This window comes from Echeneis naucrates, chromosome 1 (assembly GCF_900963305.1).
Source record: "Echeneis naucrates chromosome 1, fEcheNa1.1, whole genome shotgun sequence".
Lineage (NCBI taxonomy): Eukaryota > Metazoa > Chordata > Actinopteri > Carangiformes > Echeneidae > Echeneis > Echeneis naucrates.
This window is the reverse complement of record NC_042511.1, coordinates 10,708,605-10,730,814: the sequence shown is the minus strand read 5'-3', so window position 1 is coordinate 10,730,814 and position 22,210 is coordinate 10,708,605. Positions and strand designations below refer to the sequence as shown.

Genomic DNA, 22,210 nt, shown 5'->3' with positions numbered 1-22,210 from the left:
CCTGTTTAAGGTCCAAGAAATCTGCTACCTCTCCAAAAGCTGTGAAACTAATGGAGCTTCTTCCTTTGTACCTAAGGACTGTGGGTATCAGTATCAGTGCTGGGCTAGTTTGCTTTCGACAACCTTTTGGTGCCAGATTGAAATACATATTGTGAGCAAATAGAAAAGCACTAAGGGCCAATGCCTCTATGCTCCTGCTGGTCTACTGAACCCAGAGACTTCATGCTTTAACATATTATTCAACCACCGCATGTCACCGCATCCATTCTTTAATATGGTAAACCCCTTCCTGAAATCTCTCTACTAATCTGATTCCTTCTGCTTTCCCCTTCTCTGAATAATTAAAAAATGCCAAGTGGTTCAGTTGCCAGTTCTCTGGTAAAAAAAAAAAAAAAGAAAAAAGAAAAGAAAAATATCCAAATTGAATAGCTAAAATACGTCGGAGGGCTTAATCTGCAGACTCTTCTTCATGGAATAGATGTGGATTAGTACACAAAGAAACAAATAATATTTGTTAAAGGAACCAAAATCCCTCTCATGGAGTTGTCTATGCAGTTACTACTAAAAACAGCATGTGAAATATTTACATTTATTCCGTACTTACTTTTGACCCTGGAATCCAGCTCCTTTTCCATGAGTTCCTTGGATGTGGAGAACTCACTCAGAGTGATTTTGGGCGTGCTGTCACTCTGGCCCACAGAGCCAATCATCTCCTGCTCCTTCTCCTGGTTCACCTCAGCATATATGTTTATCCAAGGTATTTTTCTAAAGACAAATTTGACATCACACACACACACATATATATACATATATATATATATATATGTTTCATGATAGCAGGTTTGGTTCATGATTTATCATTTCAGCAATTAATCAGGAACTCATTTGTAGGTAAATTACTGGTATCTTTTCCCATCTGCACTTATAATAAGTAACATACATCTTTATTTAGTCACGAACCTATTTATTTCCAATTGCTATTCATTTTGATTATTAATTGCTGTGTTTTGTCAGCTGTGAGACTTCTTGAGAAATGTCTCCTCTTTAGGCTAATGGGGAAAATTTCATATCCATAATTAAAGACAGCTTTTCCATTTCCCTCAGACTTTTCAAAAGAATCATTTTGGGTATGAATAATTTATCTGAGCAAATAAGAGCCGAGGCACAGCAATCCCATATTAAACCATTTAATGGCCCTTTTTCTGCATTTTATCACCAATTAGTGTGTGTCTATGCCACATCCATCGGAATTCTAAAAAATGTTTACAATGTCAGATTGGTAATCTGTAATTGACTGGTCCAGACTGTGCTCGTCTGGTATCATCAGTAATGGAGTATGTGATGATAGATTTATGGTTCAGTTGGGGTGTACTGTATATGTAGCTGATCTCTGTAACCCTAACATTGTGTACCTCTTGAATTTGTAGATGAGGAACACTGCTAGGCCCAGGAACACTACTGACAGCAGCATCAGCATAGCCGAGCTACTGTGTCTGGGGTTGGAGTCCACCAAGGGTGCTGCGAGAGTGGAAGAGAAGACAAGATGGATTCTGCTATATTAATTGCAGCATGCGGTTGTTGTTATTTCTTTTTTTTATTTTTTTACATACACCAACACCAACATCAGTACTTTTACAGCAGAGTGATGTTATTGAAGTTTCAGCATTTTCATGTGATGTGATTTCATGAATTTCAGGAAATACTGAATAATTAACTGGAGAAATAATATTTAGGCTGCATGGTGCAATCATATCATACATATCCACTCATGCTTTGTAGAAAAACACTGAGTAGGTTTAGTTATTTTGATTTAGCATCAAGTTGGAGAAAAGATTTCAGTGACTTTGACAGAGGATCCAATCTGCATCCAATGTCATGAGCTGAAGTAGTTTGAGAGTTTTGCTTCAATTGCAATTTCACTCATTCCTAACAAGAAGCCAACCATCCAAACAAGTACTTGACTTGTATGATTAAGGTCACGATACATGGTTTTCCTCATAAGGTGTCCACCTTAAATGCTTCTCATTATTTTGAAGAGCGCATTAAAGTCTGTCACTGAAAGAAAAAAAAAAAAAAAAAAAAACCCACATCACTTTCGTGCTACTTCTGAGTCCTTCAGCTCAGACATGAAGGCATGAATGCGGCTGACCTTTCTCAAACAGCTTGCAGGCTTCCTAGACCTTTTCGTGGGAGGTGAAATATGAGGAGCGTACCAGCTGGGTACACCTCCAATGTCATTAGAGTGCAGCATAGCACAGAACATCACAGAGCAGCACATGCCAGGCTGATAATACCTAACACGCTCAGCTACAAACAACTCCTGGTCGCATGCCTCCAGAGACATCGTGTCTAATAAAACCAACCAAGCAATGAATACAATGTAAGATATGTCCGGCATTGATACACAGGAGCCTCAGCCAGCCCCCCCCCACCCAAAAAAAAAAAGGTTTTCCACACCAGCTATGTTATTTTAAATCAATGCAAGTCCATGACTCAAGCATTAATTTGATACTTATAGCAGCAATTAAAATTTTTGGCAGCAGGAGCTACGTTTGAGGGTCTTGAATGTCACCTCACCTTCCAATTTCTACCATCAAGAATTGCTTCTGCCCTTAAATTGTACATTGTTCACTCTCAAGGACTAAACAATCAACATAATTATACTCAGCGTAACACTCATTTTGTGGTTGGATGGCTGTAAAAGAAATAGAACAGATGTTCAGCCTTTGATGACAGGCATAAAAGATCCCTCGTCTCAAGGAGCTCCACTTAAAATCAAACCCCTCCCGTTTTCCCCTGTGTTCGTATGTCTGAATGGCAGCAGACTGACAGGAAAATTGTTGGAGCAAAGAATTTCTTTTTTGTTCTTAAACCACTGTTATTACAGCACACTTCACAATGAAAAACAAATGCCAGGGCATAATAAAATTACCCCTGCAACATCTTATGATTTTTTGTTTATTTGTTTATTTTTTTATTTTTTTTTTTTGGGGAGGGGGGCTTAACGATGCCACTCACCCAGTGTTAACTGTGTGTTGTAAACAATCACCCTCACACCAGGCTTGAGCTCGAACTCCACCAAATTTTGGTTCAGCGCACTTACAATGACATCAGATACCTGTAAGACAGGATGGCATTTTGTGGTCAGAATAATGTTTGTTTGAATTGCTGATTGATATCTGTGACACACAATCAATCCACAGTTTCTCACACCTGCTCTAACTCTTCTTCACTCTTTTTCCTGCTCTCTGATTGGTTCTTGCGAGGCAACAGGAAGAGCTCGGCAGCTGTTGGAACCCCTGGGAAAATGGCTACCAGGAACCGTTCTTCTGGGAAGTCAGACACCTGCAGCAAGGCAGAAATAGGCTTCATTAGCCAACACATGGTGGTGGGTTCATCACACACTATAACTCCCATATTGTATGAAGTGAAATTTCTATGTCTTGTTTGATCATAAAGCACATGTATATTTATACAATGGCATATCGGTAATAACTTTTAAAGCACTTGCAATGACACAACAAAGCAGTCATCACTCTCTGCCAAGTCTCAAGCCAAGCTCACTGGACCCATCATTTGACCTAAAGGATTCACATGAAAGTTGCTATATTGTAATATTACACAGAGCACAGTCAGCCAATCAGAGGGGAAGTTCCATATAAAAATGATCACATGACTTCCTTCAGCATGACTGTGCCCAATGGCTTATTTAGCCAGGGTAACACATCTCCCATAACAAGGACAAATTTAAAAAGAATGACAGTAATAACTGGAAAATCCCAGTACATGGCTCAAAAGGACGTGATGAAATTGAATTACAGTTAGAACGTAGCAGGTGAATGCACTGGCAGACTCAGGATGACTGTCTGAAGTAGCTCTCAAGTTGTCCTACATTTCACATCAGACTGCATGTAATAAGGCAGACATTTTGATGTTTACATTGCAGTCTAATTTTTTTTTCAAAAGTGACTTTTTAGTCTTAAACGAGAATGTGATTATCTACTCCACCTCTCACTCCAGATATAATTACCCGCCTGAGTCCCTGCTAGACGCTAAGTGACTATATACACTGAAGTAAGAAAAGCAGCAACTTTTCATCACTGGTGGCTAATTTCACTCTGTTCAAGTCCATGACACCTTTGGGTTGTAAATAGCATCCCTAAATCCGATCTGTGCTTGATTACGTTAGATGACTCGATGTGCATGTGTTGCTTTCTTCAAGAAGACGTGCCAGTTCACTTTGGGAAGAAGGCACGCTGAAAAAGGCAGTGTGATGCTTTTGGAATTATTCTACTGGTAAACTGGTTTAACATCTATCAGCACCTAAAGGTGGTCGAATCTTCTGCTAACATGTTGCTGCCAGATACTACAGCTCAGTTTCAGTCCAGGTCTCAACAGGCGAAGGCTGCATTGGAGGTGTATATATATATATAAAATGTACTTTTTGGCCAATTTTCATTTTTAACATTTTCAAGCTGAAATTGTGGTTGGCGGTAACCAGTGTAACCTGTAAAATGCAGCTGCAATGCTGTAATTGTAATGTGTGCAAGGCTGAGAAAAAAACAAAACAAAAAAAAAACAACTTTATTCAACTCTGATTAAATTGCAATAAAACACATTCTATATCCCTTTCGAGTATTAGGAGAGGGAGTATTTTAATAAATAATGCAGACAGATACTTCTAAATCCAAGGCTCAGGACTTCAGGACATCCAAGGCAGATTCAACTGCATACAAACATCAATTGCAGAAAAGCATGAAGGGCATCTCCAGCCATGGAAAGTGAGGCAGTTTTTTGCCACTGAAACAGCAGCGTATGCAGCAGTAGTGATGTTGTTTGCACTGGTTTTGGAGCATTGGGATGGCAGTATCTCATCAACAACTTGACAGACTTGCAATGCAATTTGGTTCAGATTTGCCTGGACTAAATGAATCCTTATTACTTTTATTAACCCTGAGGCCCAGGCATCTCAGGCACGGTAACGCTGTTTTATAATTGTGTGAATTATACTATAAATTTTTTTCAGCTGACTTTTGGTGATCCTCACTGACGGAGCAGATGTTGACGCATTACTAATGACCTGCTTGCTAAAGAATGCCCACCAGCGACTTCACTTGCAGGGGAGCCTGAAGTAGGGAGGTGTGGGCTTCCCTCTTCTGATTTCCCTCTACAGGTGCATAGTGGAGAGCATCCTCACCTCCTGTATCGTGGTGCAGGACAGCAGCTGCTGGACCATTGACAGGAGAGCACTGAAGCGGGTGGCAATGTTTGCCCATCGGATCACCAGCAGCAGCCATCCCAACTTAGGAGACATTTACACTAGCAGGTGTAGGAGTAGGGCGTCCTGCATCATGGTAGTCACTGCAGACCCTATTTCAGTGGAGCAGCAGTGGAAATGGGCCACAGCTTGAAAATCCACATTTCAGTGGACTAGAAACACCTCAATAGTTGCGAAGAATGCCCACCAGCGCCTCTATTTCCTCAGGAGGCTGAGGCACGCCGGCCTCAATCCCTCAGTGCTGGCAACTTTCACCAGGTGCATGGTGGAGAGTAAACTCAGCTCCTCCATCATCGCCTGGTATGTAACTGCTCTGCTGCTGACAGGAAAGCACTGAAGAGGGGGAAGAAATCCAGCCAGAGCATCACTGGCAACAGCCTTCCTTTCATTGAGGACATTTATATCAATAACCAAACCTATCTGGCACATGCACTGTTTGACTCCCTCCAAGAGACTGCAGAGCATTAAGAAAAACTAGGCTCACACTCCGCTTCTATTCCCAGGGCTGTTAGACTGCTGAACTCTATTTGACACCTAGTTTAGATTTTTATTTTTTTTTAACTGTTATAACATATGTTTCAAATTACATATTTAATTCCATGTGCAAACATGCAAATGACAAGAATTGAACCTTGTACCTTGACTGTTTGTCCCCCTCCCATCTGGCGGTAGGTTGGTGGTATCCAGTGCCGTACACTGAGCCTGACCGTAACACAGAGACTGAACACATTTTGCACTTTAAAAACGATCTGCTAACTGCCAGCAGCCTACATAGTTTAAACTAATTTATTATAAAGTATTTAGCTTATTTAGTAGAAGCTGTTTTGTTTACTTGCTATATTGATTTGTAGAATTGAACTGATACTCAGTTATACTTGTCAATGAAGCTGAATGAAACTAATCAGTAAATCAGACAGACAAAGACCTGGATGGCAAACTGAAGTCATTGTACTTGGCCCTAAGCCCCTTAGAGAAGTATTATCTGATCATGTAAGCACTCTGAATGGCATTCGCTTGGCCTCCAGTTCCACTGTCAGGAATCTGGGAGTCATTTTTGATCAGGACATGTCCTGATATAAAACCTCGAGGCCAGGCTTCTTTCAGCTAAACAATATTGCAAAGATCAGAAACATCCTGTAACAGGAATATATTAACAGGAAGTAGAAAAAGAGATCACATTTTCCTGCGCTAGCTTATTTTCACTGTCTCCCAGTAAAATTCAGAATATAATTTAAAATCCTTCTGCTATCATACAAAGCTCCTAATGACCAAGCTCCAACATATCTAGAGAGCTCATGGTTCCTTGTTGTCTCAGGAGGCCACTTCCCTCTCTAGTTGAAGGTTTACTTGTGGTTCTCAGAGTCTCAGAGTAAATCAGGAGGCAGATCTTTCTCTCAGGCTTCTCTTCTGTGGAACTTACTCCCAGTATCGGTCCAGGAGGGCAGACTCTGACACCATTCGAGATCAGGCTTAAAACCTTCCTTCAGAGTCAGAGTTTAATTCCTGTTTTCAGGGCTGCAATAGTAAACAATTTAATTCTCTTCTCCCGTTCTTGTTCTCTCTGCATCCCTCTACTGAGTCGTCCCCCCCGTCATTCTCACTCTCATTGTGTCTCTCGCAGATGGCTGCCCTCCATGACCCGGGTTCTAACTGAGGTTTCTGCCTCTTAAAGGACATTTTTGCCACTGCCACCAAGGTCATGCTCTTGGAGGGATATGTTGGGTCTCTTTAACAGCTCTATAAACGTCTGTGTGTAAAGTGCTTTGATGTAACTTTGTTATGATTTGGCACTATATAAATAAATTTGATTTGATTTGATCTGATTTGATTTGATTTGACTGGCCTCTGTCCAAAGCCAGCATTCTCAACCAAGCACTTACAGCGATCTCTTGGACAATAGGTCTGGAAATGTTAGAAATGAATAGTGTGCCAGCATCAACCTCCAAAACAGATCTACAGCATCTACAGCCTTCTTTCCTAAATAGTTGCTGATATCAAAGGCTGACTGGGATTATTAACATTATTATAAAAGGTAAAAATCCAAGTAACACAAAAGCTATTATTCAGCTTTTGTAATGTACTAAAAAATGAATAAAGTGAATAACAAAAGCCAATCATAATATTGGAGAAATCGCCATTTTTTCCCCTCATCGGCTTCAATATTTCACTTCAAAGGTGACTCTACAGGGATGGTTACTTACATTATTGTCACTGTTAGATCCCTCTAATGTGTGTTGTAAAACTCTTGGGCACCTAAAATGAGCCTGTTAAATAATAACATTCCCCTCATAAAGTAGCAGTAATTGCTAATGAGTAGTACGTTTTTCCAACTGAAGAAGCAATGTTCAAAAGATCAAGGTATATCCCTTATAAACATTTTTTTTCAGCCAGGGATAAAATTTCTAACTCCTCCCTTTCGCGTTTTAAAAAGTGTATTAATACCCATAAAAGCTTTTTTGCGGAACCTTATTACAAGATACTTATGTTGACATATCTAAAAAGGCATCACTAATTAGTTAATAAGGAATTTCTCCTAGGGATTAAAGAATGTATTTCTAGTTCTTTTTTAAATATGATTCATGAAATATTTTTGTGAAATTTCGTCGAAATGATCATGTGAATCCCCCTGTGACCCAGAAACGGAAAAGCGGTAGAAGATGGATGGATGGATGATCGTGTGAATGAACTTGTTATGTGAATTCACAGTAACTTGGGCCTTTCATCACCAAACTCTAAACCGTTCATGCATGAGGAGCTCTCCTCAGGACATTTCTCAGGTACTGTGCTCAGTGAAATACTACGCATGGAAGGATAGACGACTTGATAACTTGGTCGTTGCCGGCACAGATACATACACACTGTAAACCTCTTCTTGTCCAGGGTGACCCCGCCCTCACCCAGTGTGAGCTGTGAGCTAACCCTAACCCCGCGACCCGGAAATGGATAAGCGGTTGAAGATGAATGAATGAATGTAAACCTCTTGTTTGACCACTAATTTATTTTGAAATATGTTCCATGTAATCAAAACGTAAACTGACATAATAACTGCGTGCCGCTATGGAACATTACTGCCCTTATCATTTCAGTTTAGAGTGTGTTTAATTGGTGCAGACAACACATTAACAAATGTTTGATTTATCAAATTACCCTAAATGAATTTGCCACACTGAATGTGGAGCCTTAAACCTCCATGGAGGTCCAAAGCCTTGTGGCAGTGGCCCACTAATCGCTAATGTATGTGATAATGTTTTTTTTTTTTTCCTCCCTCTTTATGTGACACATAAAAAGAAATGATCTGATGATCCAGCACTGAGACAGATGGTAACATTGCACAGAGAACACATGACTTGGTGTAGCTTATCATGTAATTCTATAATGAAATACTTCACTGGTGCGGTACACTGTGAGCCATCGGGATCCGAACTTGAAATTCACCCAAATTATTTCATAAAAAAACAAAACAAAACAAAAAACAAAGAAACAGACAACCAAAAAAAAAAAAAAAAAGAGACCACCAAGTTTTTATAGTAAATATACCAGTTTTCATTTCTCTTTTCCCTGATTCATGACATAAATAAGGCTTTTTCTTCTAATGAAATTGCAGCCCAGGAAAATGTAAATTAGCTCCAAAGCGGAGGCTTCAGTCGGGGTTACTCATTAGGATTACAGTACTTCACCCATTTCAAGGTTCTTCAAAAAGCGCCCACCTGCAGCTCCAATGCTGAAAATGTTGGCAAGGTGGCCAAAGCAAAGCGCCACCAAATACAGTCCACTAATCAGGAGCTGTGAGATGAGGAGCACTTAAGAATCATGGGTGCACTACATTTAACACACACACACACACACACACACAGGTGCACCTTAGAAATCATAACAGCTATCATCACTTGTAGGTTCCGACAAGGCTTCAAGTTTTGACATTGTTTCTTCAAAATCGGCCCTCGTGTGACCATCCTGGTAGAGATATGAAGAAGAGCGGTCTTCATACATTTCTTAGGGTGACTATCACTATCAGCATTGGGCAGCAAAGGCAATAAGGGTAAATAACTGAGAGATGGATAACACGGCCAGAGAAGAATTAGATAAACATCCAGAAAAGAAAGATGAGAGAGAAAGAAGGAGAAATAAAAATCACTCACCTGTAGCAGAGCCTTTTTAATTACTCTCCCCACGTCCTGTCTCCACTCTGGTATGTCAGGGTTGAACTCGTCCAGATTAGGGGAGAAAGATAAAAGTAGAGATTTGAAGAACTCTGTCGAGAAGAGCCAGGGGAAAATCAGACATTAATTCGCTCAGATCCAGAGGCGTTATTCTCAGGAAGCTGTGCCAACTGTCATTTTGCTCAAGTTGAATTTCAGGTGGTTAACACTTGATGAAAGGAGCTTCTCGTGTCCCCTGCAGTTTCCCTTGGCTAAAATGTAGCAGATGCACTTCTAGATAATTAGAAAATGTCACAGTTTTACACCAACCTATTCACAGGCAATAAATCACTGTATTTTACAGATACTTGCTGTTGGACCACTTCATTTGAAAGGAAGACATTGCTCAGGGGTTTAAACATCAATGGAACATATTTTACTCAGCTAAGAACAGTTTTATTTTGCCAACATTTTACTCAATTAATTGCCAATATATGCCATGAGTCAGAAGAAAAGAAGAACATTATACGTTGTGCTGCTCTGCAGGGACGTCACTGGGATTGAGAGATTGGGGGGGCTTACTTGTGTTGAAATATAGGGACGCTTAGGAATATTTTAGGGGGGCTGAAGCCTCCCTAAAACACACCTAACAACGCCCCTGCTGCTCTGAGTGTTTGCAGTAAAGAAAGATCCAGATTTAACTGGCTTGTGACCATTCAGGGACAGGATAAGAAAACTAATACTGACCTTTGACTGCGATGGTCTTGGTATCCTGCAGTATGGTGTTGGCAGCAGCCACTTGGACAGTAATGGTGTGCATCCCCTCGCTGGGGAAAGTGTATGAGATACTCCCATCCAATGTTATCATGGGCTGCATGCACAGTTTTGAAAGATATGGTTTAAAAAGGAAAGTGGCACAAGTATTCAAATAACTAAGTAAAAAAAAAATTGCAATGTTATTAAACGACATCGCTCTTCAAGAGAGGTAAACATTAAACAGTTTTCCTTTAGCAACGTGACAGGTCGGCCTATGCACATACAAAAGGAATAAAGCTTCATTTTCTAAGATTATTCAGCAGCACCATATTCGCTGGTATTCAACTTTTGAGGAAGATGAATTCCTCTAACAAAATATTTGAAGACTAACTTTGCAAACATTTCACTTAGTCAAAATGCTGACTGCTGGCGTCTCGATTAAAAGTTAAAAAACCAGGGGGTCCCCAAAATATTAAGTATTCAGGGGTTAGGCAAAAGTCCAGTGTCACTTCAACATCTCACTGTCTGTTACTTAAAAACAAAAAATTAAAAACTTTGAGGGGGGAAAAAAACCTTTCACAGACACATTCATATCATGATGATCAAATTATTTTCTAATGTTAGGATTTATATTCATTTATATAACTTCATATCCATTAGACAGCTGCTGCATGATATTAAAATGCTTTTGAAACCTTTACACATACCAAACCAGAAATAAATTATAATAACAAAATAAATAAATAAACATTCAAACACATATAAATGAATCATACTACAAGAATTACCTCAGTGTTGTTGCCTAGCCACCAAAAGTAAGTGACGGTGCGAGAGTGGCTCGGTAAGACAACCGCTGTGATGTTCACCTCCTTGTTTCTTATGACCACAAAGGGAGCGAGCAGCTGGACATTTTCCACTGGACCTGTGAAAGTCCACAGATGGATTATGACACTATCATCTTGACAGTGTATCTAATTCACATAAGAAAATCATTTGGCAATATCACAAATCCAAATTTCAGGGGTTTAAAGCTTAAGCTAACAAGAATCTGATAAGGTTCTATTGTCATCTTCTATAATTTGTTACATATGTTGCTAAGCAGTTGAAGATGGATGGAAGGATGGATGTTGCTGAGTGACCCTGTGACAGACTGGTGATGTATCCCTCAACCCATGTGAGCTGGGATTGGCTCCGTAAGTGGTAGAAGATGAATGAATGAATGAATCTGCTCTGCTGTAAAATAAACCGCAGCTGTGGTGTTGCATCCTCAGATAGCCATTAAAGTGGCCTTAAAAGACCTGAAAGTGTCTGCTTTTGCCAACTCTGCGATGCCCATAATATGCATGAGCAAGTTTGTTATGACTTCAGAGAAGTTTTCAAGTTCACAAGAGCTGCTGAGTTACATAATCCTGTATATAGGTCGCACTTATGAGTGTTGCATAGCTCAACAGTGTGTCAGTTAAAGGTGTTTGTTTAATAAAATATAATAATAATGAACTGTTGCTTTGGTTTAAATGTTTGTATTTTTTTTATCTGCAAACTGATCGTAGGTGGGAATCTGGAACAAAAAGAGCAAACCTTCTTAGACTACTGAAGTAGTGTTGAAACTTTTTTTGAGAGTGGGCCATTTCTTTTGAACCTTTAAAGTTGACATTGATTATGTCGGTCCTGAGTAGTGTCTGCAGGTATTTCTTTGAGACTGCGCTCAGCCCAATGGAGAGCATCCCTATGTGTCACCTGAGAGGTGAAGCCCAGAGCAATGCGTTCTGCCTCACCATTTGAAGCTTTGAGCTCACATAGTGATGGAAAGTCACTCATATTAGCATATCAACGGTTTGGCCAACTCTTGGCTTTCGCTACTTTTTGTGCAAAACACTGAACCCCAAATTGCCGCAGATTTATCAATAGTGTGTGTTACCAAAAGCATGTAAGTAAATGTGAGTGGCAGTGTAAAGGCCTACATGTGGCCAATAACACTCAAAACATGGAATTGAAGTCCATTACAAAAGCACCTGAGACAATAAAATCAACTGGGGTAAAAAAAAAGAAAAAAAAAGGATTTTGTAGAGTGTCCCAGTGGAACTTATGGACTTGATAATGAATCCAGAGGGAAAACCTATTTGCACGGTTTTCAGTTGAAAGTTGAAACCTGCATTTTTTGTCTCTGGTGTTGGCTCTTACACGTGATGTGCAGGAAAAGTATGGTGGTGTCATAACCCAGTGTGTTCTCTGCCAACGCCGTGACACGGAAAATTCCAGCAGACTTGTAGACATGCTTGATCCCCTCCTCGGTCCAGCTCAGGTTGGAATAGGACACAGCTGTGCCGTCACCAAAATCCAGCTGGATGTTAGTCCGCAAAGAGTCACCCTGAAACATAGCACAACAGGGCATCAGTCAGCTGAAGACTATTCATCTACATCGCTTTGTCATATGAACATGAAACTCCCCGCTGCAGAATCGGCCGAACGCTGTCATCAGGTGACTGCTTCAAAGAGGGGGCACTGTGACACAGACAGGAAAGGCCGTGGAAAATGACAGTGTACAGAACAGTGAGTGATGAGGCTGGAATGTGGTGGGGAGGAGATTTTTGTGATATGAGCATACACTGTAAAAGACTTCGCTCAGCCTTTAGTTTATACATACATCAGCAGGGTGCCAGATATGACATTAACCCTGCTGTAATCTCAGTCTCTCACTAAACGCGTGAGTTACACTACATGCTGGTGTAACCAAGAGAAGTGGAATTAATTTTGGTGTTAGTTGGAGGAAAAGAGCACAGGTCTATTTAAATGTGGTCTTTATATAATAATAAATAGAAGCAGAGAGATTATACAGTTAAATACTTCATTAATGTAAATATAAAGGAGAAAAATGTTTATTAAAGTTAATTATGCATTTATGTACACACACACACACACACACATATTGGATGAAAGTCAAATTCCATTGACTGAACAGTATCATTCACTCCAACTTTTTTATTATTATATTTATACATATGCAAGTTTTTTAAGCAATGTTAGAGCATCCGAATAAAATTAAGTATATGGTGTAGTTTTGATGGTCTATTGGAGCAGTCAATGTTTTAAAGCAAACAAATGATTTTTTTTAAACAAAATTATGAAAATGAATTGCAATTTTGTTAAAAGTAGTCATTGCAGAAGTTAATTCAAGAGCAAAATTATAAATACAGTGTGCAAATGTGCATCTGTGTCAGTGTATGCAATCGCTGCGCCATGTTGCTTTTGCATGGTGTGAGCACTCTGCTGCCTCGAGCTTTTCCTCTGAGAATCACATCTGGCACCAACCAAGGTTCAGCACACAGTGGCTTCAGCTGCCACTGTGACCTAATCTGAGTTTGTACCCCCAGACCTACAGAGGCAAACTCCCACTCTCACCTTGGCTCATTGTGCTAGTGAGATCGCCATTTGTAACATGGAATTAGTATGCTCATTGCACTATTAAACTAAATAAACAAACCTATTGTTTCCTTTCTCCTCTTTTGCTCCTTCTATCCCTTGCTACCCAGGACGCCTCTTTGTGTGATTCGCGAGGGTTTAGGGTGAGGCTTCTGGGGATAATTCATGTCTCTTTGTCATCGTTCAAAAGTAGCTGGAAAGAATAGAGAATCGCTAAGAACAGGGTTTGACAGTGCAAGCATTGTTAGGGGCTATAATGAGCTGGCGTGCAAACAAGACCAAGGTTGGTGGTGCCGATGTAACTCAGCTTGTCTCGGTGTCTGCTGTCCATTCTGTGTTCGTGCTCGCTCTCTATATCAACCACAATGGAATTGACTAATCTGCATTAGACTGAAGCTGACCCATCTCTCTAAATGTCACCCTTTGTGTGCATCCATCTCCCAGGGCTGCGCAGATCCAAAAACACCGTGGCTATGGAGCCTTGAGGTTGGTAAATCAGTGTCAGTTTACAATGAAAGCAGTGTTGACAAGGGTTTGGGATGCACAAGGCCAGCATTTGTTAACATGCGTGTCAGAACTGAAAGTAGCGTGCGAGAGGGGAGTGACAACAAAAGACGCCGGAGCTGTAAAAGGTTCTGGTTTGCCATTCTGGTTGTTTCCGCAGCAGAAACAGCAAAGGTCGTGTTGCCCTTTTATCTTTAGGGTAAATGTTCATTGTACATGGTTTGGTAATGAACACCATCATGCTATCCCGAGTCAGAAAGTGAAATGTAATTAAATTAAAAATAGAAATGCAAGTATATACAACAGCTAGGTAATTACGAAAATAATCATACTCGTTATTAGAATTGTTTTATGGATGATGTTAGGAGGAACAAATACATAATACATTTCCCAACACATCAAGTTCACATTTACACTCCTAAAACCGCCAAGTTATTTTATTAAGCCAAACCCTCGGTTGGGTCATCATGTTAGGAAATTGCTTATTAGTAATAATTACACATTTACTGCTAGAAAACAAACAAACAACCAGCATTACATAAAGACAGCTAAACTGGCTTTTGCCCCGATACAACTTTTCATGTAATATATCATCAAACCTTTGTGAGTTCCATTCTGTACGCAGCCATGTGGTCATTAAATGTTTCTGTCTGTATCTGGAAGATGAGTTTTGTGCAAATAAAATCTGACCAAGAGGAATCTAACCCAATTTCTCCCTACTCCTGAAGGTATGGAGGCTTTAGCAAGATTGTTTTAAAGCAAAATAAAGAATAAAATCAGTAGAATTATCTTATAAATACATGCCTACGAATAATTTATATCTAGTTGTACACAGACTTGTGTGATTTCAATGTAAAATTATATTACTGTTATGCTACATGTCATTTTATATTTGACTTTTCAGCTGAATAGCTTGCCGGAGCCTGCTTCTTTCTTCTGGGTGGAAATAGCTGAAACTCCCTGATGCCTCTCCTTGAATAACAGAATGAGCATGCTTGTTTTTGTTTTATTTCACCCATTTAAGCTGTTTATAGCATGCCTAAACCTGACTGTGGTGATAATCATCCAAATCATTTCCTTACATAGTTTTAAGGCTTCAAGTCCCAAACCTGTTTACACAGCAGCCCCAGATGTGTCTACAGAGCAGCACAGTGTTTCAATGGAGGAAGGAGCAGCATCCATAAGTTCATTTGTTCTGTGTGTGCCCGGTTAGTAAGAATTTATCTTTTCTGGTCATTTCTTTTGCTGTCCTATGACATATTAACATGGAGAGGTTAAAAAGAACTTTAGCAGATTGGTTAACTTGTTGGCTTAGTTTCCTCCTGCTTTTTTCTTCTTTAAATCATCTTATTTCCGCAGAGCATCTGTGAAACACCGTCCATGGTATGGATGCGGATACTGGCCCATCTGATGGAGCGCTTCAGACAGAAGTGAGTATTTCCCACACAAGTGAAGCATATTCGGGCGGCACGGCAGCATAGTGGTTAGCATTGTTGCTTCAAAGCGAGAAGGTTGTTGGTTCGATTCCCGAACTTGTGTGGGTTTCATCCCACTTTCCAAAGACATGCCTGTTTAGGTAAATTGGTGACTCTAAATTGTGTGTTGGCCCTGTGATGGACTGGTGAACCTGCCCTGGGGCTGAGTTGAGCTGGGATTGGGCCCCCTGTGACCCAGAAACAGATAAAGTGGTAGAAAATTAATGAAAGAAGCTTATTCCTTACTATTCTGTCATGGCTACAACATCTGGCTGCTCGGTAGATAAAATGCTAAATGCCTCTTGTTAAAGCCTCCATCTTCAAGTAAAAAGGCAACGTTGGCGTCGTGAATAGCTCAGTTTCCATTATCTGAGGGACTCTCTCACCGCAGGCTATGTAAGTACTGTGGAGTTATTAGCCACACTAACTACTAACATACTAACATACCTCTTTAATTTCAGGGTTGCTGCTGGCTGTTTTTTTTTTTTCCATTCTTTTTCATTTTCTCTATAATTTAGTTAGGCTCCAACATATTTGCCATTTTGAACAAGCTGGACACTTGAACGGAGAAAATGACAAACTCGTAAAGACTCTTGAGACACTTGTGCTGGGTTTGAAATTGGGGTTCAGTATATATACACTGTATAATTTTTTTCTAATCTATTAATTTACATGATGTTCCTCTGATTGCATAAATCAGTAGCAAGTTAGGATTTATGCTGCTAGGCCTTTTCCCAGCCGGCCTCTTTCTTGCACAAAATACCCAAACTTGCAACGGGATAATCATGACATAAATTGAGAATATATGCTCATTTAATAATAAAGACTTACACTGTATCACCTACTGTAGCTTTAGATGCTACACTTTTAGTAGATGTAAGCTTTTTCATGGCCTGTACATCTTTGTAAGTGACAGTAAAACTTTTTTTTTTCCTCGCTAATTTCACCTAAAAGCCAAACAAGTTGGGATGAATCCATCTAATATAACGATCGCTGCTTAAAAATGAACCCTGCACTTAATGTTTTAGCTGGGAATTCTCTGTAGTAGTGTCTGCCATGTTTGCTCACAATGTTCATGGCATGAGATTTCATCAAACTTTTCCACTGGGAGAAATCATTTCACAAAAAGATAACATGAGCAAGAGCAACCACAGAACATTTTCCCCCAAATGTGACCAGACTTTAAATCAGAAAAAGGGCTGATAAAAATTCAAACTGACAAAACTATTGTGGGGGAGATCACAGGGAGCTTGTGTTAACCAAGACAGAAACACTATGCAAGTCTTTTGAACATATAACTCAATTTACACATCAAGCTGAATGCCAAATTACTAAAATCAGACATTTCAACGGTTGTAAATAAATCCTTTTAAGTTTTCCCTCCAAAGGGAATAAATAAACAGCTCTTAGACAGTGTCTCTGTCATGTAAGAAAAACAATGAAAGGATAATCTCCAGACTTTGGTGGCAAATCACGTAACTACGACAGTAGTTAGTTTGGCTCTGGCACCAAATACATGGGTGCAGGAAGCATTTGTAATGTTTGTGGGAAAATCTAATGCAGAGTGGGTGAGTAGGGGGCAGAGTGTTCTCCCCCAGAACCTTTTTCCTGTATTCTGGTGCTTTTTATCAGTTGCTTTGACACTTTAATCTTACCATACTGAGAGAAAAATGATAGGTACGTCATCATTATTACATCCAGAGGAAGTGTTTGGCCCCAGATCACATACTCGATATTAAAAATGCTAAAAGTGCAGATATTCATGTGATGACTCATTCACAGCCATCTCTAGGAGCATTCATGTTCATTAACACGAGAAGTTCCTGACCTTCATAATTAGAACTAAAAAACTATAACTTTTATGACTGCTCATTATGATTTTCCGTACGTTAAAAATGTCCTGAAAATTTTGTTATGACAGAGTTCATCCATCTTCTACCGGTTATCTGATTCTGGGTCGCGGAGGGCGGGGGCGCTGGAGCCAATCCCAGCTCACTCTGGGCGAGGGCAGGGTCACCCTGGACAGGTCAGCAGTCCATCACAGGGCCAACAGAGACCAACAACCACTCATACGCAGACCTACGGACAATTTAGAGTCACCAGTTAACCCAAACATGATGTCTTTGGATGGCGGGAGGAAACCGGAGTACCTGGGGGACACCCACACAGGGACGGGGTGTTAGTGCGTTCCGTTAAATGCCCAACCTTCTTGTTATTGTGCAACAGTGCTAAACACTATGCCACCGCGCTACCCATTATGACAGAGTTTGACCCTTAAATTAGCCACCCGAGACCAGAGCATCCACAGGCATCGTGTGTTTGTGTGTGTGTGTTTATGCATAAAATGTAAATTTTACTAAAACGTGTTTAAGTGTGTTTCATTAAGTTTGTTGTTTATTCCTTTTTGAAGTACTCCATTAAAGAGAATATTACAGAGAAAAGAGAAAAAACTGTATCACATAAATGTAAATTTTGTTTCCTTTTCAATTTTGCAATAATTATATCAGTTTGACCCAGCTAACACCATTCACAACACCACAGGCTATATTCAGTGGCTCAATTATACTATTGTAGCAAAACCAAAACAAAACAAACTGAAAAAAAAAAAAAAAAAAAAGGATTAGATTAGATTTATCATAAAAAAAAAAAAAATCCAACTCAATCTCACACATCTCACACCAAATGCAATCTTATGATTTCAAAAACTTCAATTTGTTTGTGATGGTTTGTGAAATGGGATTACCAGAACCTGAGTGGGCTCCTTCATCCAGCTGATCTCCACATCTGCCTGCAATCTTATCAACTCTGCGGTTTAAGAACCTCAGCTCTCCTGCCACACATTGCCACGTTGTTCTGCCTGTTCATTGGTGCAGTCTAATACTAATTTTGTGACTTGTGAAACTTATTTCCCTTGAGCCATTGCTTACATTCCCTTGTCCTGTGCCACGGCCTAAGCTCATTTGCCCAGCCACTCCACCATGCTCACTGGCCTACCTGCCAGCCCCTCACCATGTCACCTTTGGTGGCAATAAATCTAATAATTCTCCTTTAGTCCAAGCCGTTTCTGTCAGCTTCTGGGTCACAAACAGCTACCATAACAATAAATATAGTAAACAAAAACAACCTCTTAGCTCAGTGGCGCCTATGGCCCAAGAAACATTGTCAACATACAGTATGAGCCAGCTAAGTGGTAACACACTGTGATGTCACCATTTTTTTTTTTCTTGATCTACCATTTTAATGTCTCAGGTGTCCAATTAGGACATATTCATTTAATATTTATACACTGAATTAAAATAGAAAACATTTACTGAGGCAATAAATCAAGTAAGAAGCCCATTAGGTCCCAATTCTTATTTTTTTCTTATTCTTATTCTTATTTTTGCAACCAGCAGAATCTGCCCCCTGATGAACATAACATAGAGGGCAGCTCTACGTTGGCTTCACTGAACAGCTCCAGAAACCAACATCCACTTTGATACATGCTTTTTAATCTGGCCTGCATTAATTTAGTTGCATAGTTACCAAAGAGTCTTATAGAGATAGAGATAGAGATAATACTATTCAATAGAGAGTTGCTCATCATTACCGTTTATGTCGTCACGTATTGTATGCAGTGTAAATCAGTCTTACATGCTTGAGCCATTATATTTAACCTGTAACTGCTAGTTTGTCCATATGTAATCTAAATAAAAAAAGAGTGCTTTCCAGTAATAAAATAGTGTAAATACGACATTGCTTGAAATCCCCTCTGTCTCTTTCTTTTGATGATAAGTATAGAGTGGTATATCATTTCCTCAATGATTTCGTTAAAATTTGGGAGATGTTCTGTCACGAGCCTGCTACTTCCCTGACGGCTACTCGGTGCAAAGTGCCCGCTTTTACAATGATCACCAGTAGCTGTTTCCAAAACAATAAATGTACCATATGATCATGCATGACTTCTCACATCCCAAGAACACGAGTTCATTTTTATTAGATATGGTTCTTATTTTTATGTGTGGATGTGTGCCACAGAGTCTTCGGCCCATTAAATATTTAAGGCCAACGCTATATCCAAGAAATACAGCCAATGCAGGCTTCATGAATATAAATTAAACTTCATCTTGAGAATTTTCTCAAAGAAGGCCGATGCCACAAGGATTCTTTACAGCACCCTTCTTTTATCATTTTCCAGTGCCAACCACCTCTTTTCCTCTGTCACCCCGCTCCCTTTTCCATCAGACAATTCCCTTCTTAATGAAAGAAATAGACCTCAATTCCTCAACTCATCACATAGTAATATGACAACTGGGCCTGGACAGCACCCCAGGGGACAAGAACTTACCATGAGCTGTTGCAATAGCAGGAAAAAACTATTGCTAACACCTCAAAGCCTGCAGTTAATATCAATGGGCCATATTCTGCTTTAGAAACATGAGAAGCAGTTTCCTTTTGACCGGGCAGCCTAGCTCTGAACACAGTGCTTTTAACTCACTAACAGGGTCTCTGGTGCAGTTCACTTCTGCCTCTGCCTCAGAACTCTTACAATGTATGGGCGATTAAGAGCCATTTGACTTTAACAGAGTTTTCAGAGTGTTTACAGCCAAGAAAATACAGTATTCTAACTTCAAAATTTCTACCTAATGGTTTTGCAAACTATATGTTTTCACTGTTTTATAAGACGATAAAAACACAGATATACTCCGCTCCAGGCAACACATTTAGTGTCTTTGCTGTGCAGTTGGTCTCTGGAGGCAAAATCTACAGATCGAGTTTGAAATAAAATAAACATTTTCATAAATCAGTGCATTAGGAAAACCGCTTCTCACCTCATCCAAATGCACCAGAAAGGTGACATTGCTGCCCAGGTTGGCAGTAAGTTTGCCGTCTTTGGTGGTCAGTAAGAGTCCTTTAGGAGGCCTGTTGGGACACTGCTGCTTTCTTGCTGTGTACATTTCTTTCACTCCTTTAGTGCAGTTGTTCAACACGACCTTACGATACCTGAAAAGACATGGGTGAGTAAAACAGACGAGATGACAACTGAGAATACAACACATGTCAGAAGCTGAAACGCCTTGCCAAGGATAATTGCCGTGGTATTGAATCAAACACTTTCACTGCACTTAAGCCTTACAAGTTGTTGATACCCCCGAGACCTCTAAAGACAGAGGACGGTTCTTCACGCCACTGCAGCGTGTGCGGACATGGAAGGAGTGTAGTAAGTGCTGCCACCAAAGCATCCATCACTTCGAGCCGCCAAATAATAGTCCTTCATGTTAGTTAAATCTAGGCCCCCATTTTCTGTGGAGTATCTATACAGGGCCTTTTGTTTTACAACTTAAATTGCAACCCCATGGGTTTAATTCCCCCAGATATTTTCACTTATTTCCCTGATTGCATGTGATTGCATGTCACTGTATCACTCCTGTATCACAAGTTTTTTTGGAGAGCATATCCCATACTAATTACAGCAAAAGGCAAAGCCACAAACTGTGAGTATGCACTGCCTTTAAATCAGCAAATTTCTCATTAATTAACATGCAAATTGAAAATAAAGCGTATCAACCAATACAAAGGTGGGAAAGATATACATTTCATCATTTGTAAAAAAAATATTTAAATAGTATTGATTAAAATTAATTAGAGGTACGGTTGCTGTCAAAATGTTCGTGCGGTATCTCAATTGGTTTTGCGATCCTGTAACCACACCTAATAATCCAAGACAAACGGTGTAACATAGGTCCATTCGCACAATAAACAGTGTCTAGTTTGACGAAGCAAATATGTAAACATTTCTTACCCTGTGCTGTTGAGGTAGTTTTGGCCCTGGCTGCAGCTTCTAGACACAGACGAGGGATTGAACCAGAAGGCAGGGCGGCAGTTACCGTCCCCACGCCGTTCATATCCATAATCACTATCAGACAGCAAAACACATCCATATAGCACCTGATCAATATCAGCATGTGAAAAGGGACATAATGTCACACAGTGTGTCCCATATCCCCGTCTTATCTAACTCTTTATAAGTGGTGACCAGGAGCCTGTCTGGCACACAGACGCATTATTATTATTGATTAAGGCTGCTGCACTGTTGACAAATGCACTAAAACTGTGTGTGTGTGTGTGTGTGTGTGTGTAGTGGGTGATAGGGTCACCATATACAAGGAAGAATAACTCTCACTTGCCTCTTCCAATCAGAATATGATTTATACCTAACAAAACAAGGTAAGCAAATGTCCATTCTGATGATACAAGGTATTTTTTCTACCATGCGGAAATTTTTAACTTTAGTGTATCTTTTCTGGATTGTATCTGCTGTCTTTTCAAAGGTCTCTTTATAATTTTTTATCTAAAATTTTGAATATCATTCAAATGGTTGAAGGACAGTAATTTTATTACTTTGCGACATTATGATCCAGCCTCGGCATGAAAGTGGGGTTAAAGTTCGTGACAAGCATATCTTCCGGTAGAAAATGCTATTGTTTTGCTGCTGCACCATATAAGAACGGCACAGCAGTTTGGATGAGCCGCTGCTAATCAACCAAACAGCCTAAATCCTGAACAGCCAAAACCAAGCAAGCAAATGTACTATAGACAGTTTCAAACAGATTAAGTATGACGTTTCCCGATGTCCTAATTTAGATCAGGAAATAGGC

The 22,210-nt window shown here is 39.9% G+C and overlaps 1 protein-coding gene across 1 annotated transcript in view; it reads right to left on the bottom strand.

Moving 5' to 3' along the window:
• The window catches only part of sorcs3a (sortilin related VPS10 domain containing receptor 3a), a 167,217-nt gene that overhangs the window by 1,758 nt on the left and 143,249 nt on the right, over positions 1-22,210 (bottom strand). Inside the window, exons 18-27 of the mRNA XM_029517248.1 lie at positions 21,355-21,468; positions 20,384-20,555; positions 12,355-12,541; positions 10,962-11,095; positions 10,165-10,288; positions 9,418-9,530; positions 3,214-3,345; positions 3,019-3,118; positions 1,413-1,518; positions 605-765 (exon numbers count right to left, since the gene is read on the bottom strand). Of these exons, the coding sequence (XP_029373108.1) occupies positions 605-765; positions 1,413-1,518; positions 3,019-3,118; positions 3,214-3,345; positions 9,418-9,530; positions 10,165-10,288; positions 10,962-11,095; positions 12,355-12,541; positions 20,384-20,555; positions 21,355-21,468 (1,343 nt within the window). The remainder of the gene's footprint in view (positions 1-604; positions 766-1,412; positions 1,519-3,018; positions 3,119-3,213; positions 3,346-9,417; positions 9,531-10,164; positions 10,289-10,961; positions 11,096-12,354; positions 12,542-20,383; positions 20,556-21,354; positions 21,469-22,210) is intronic.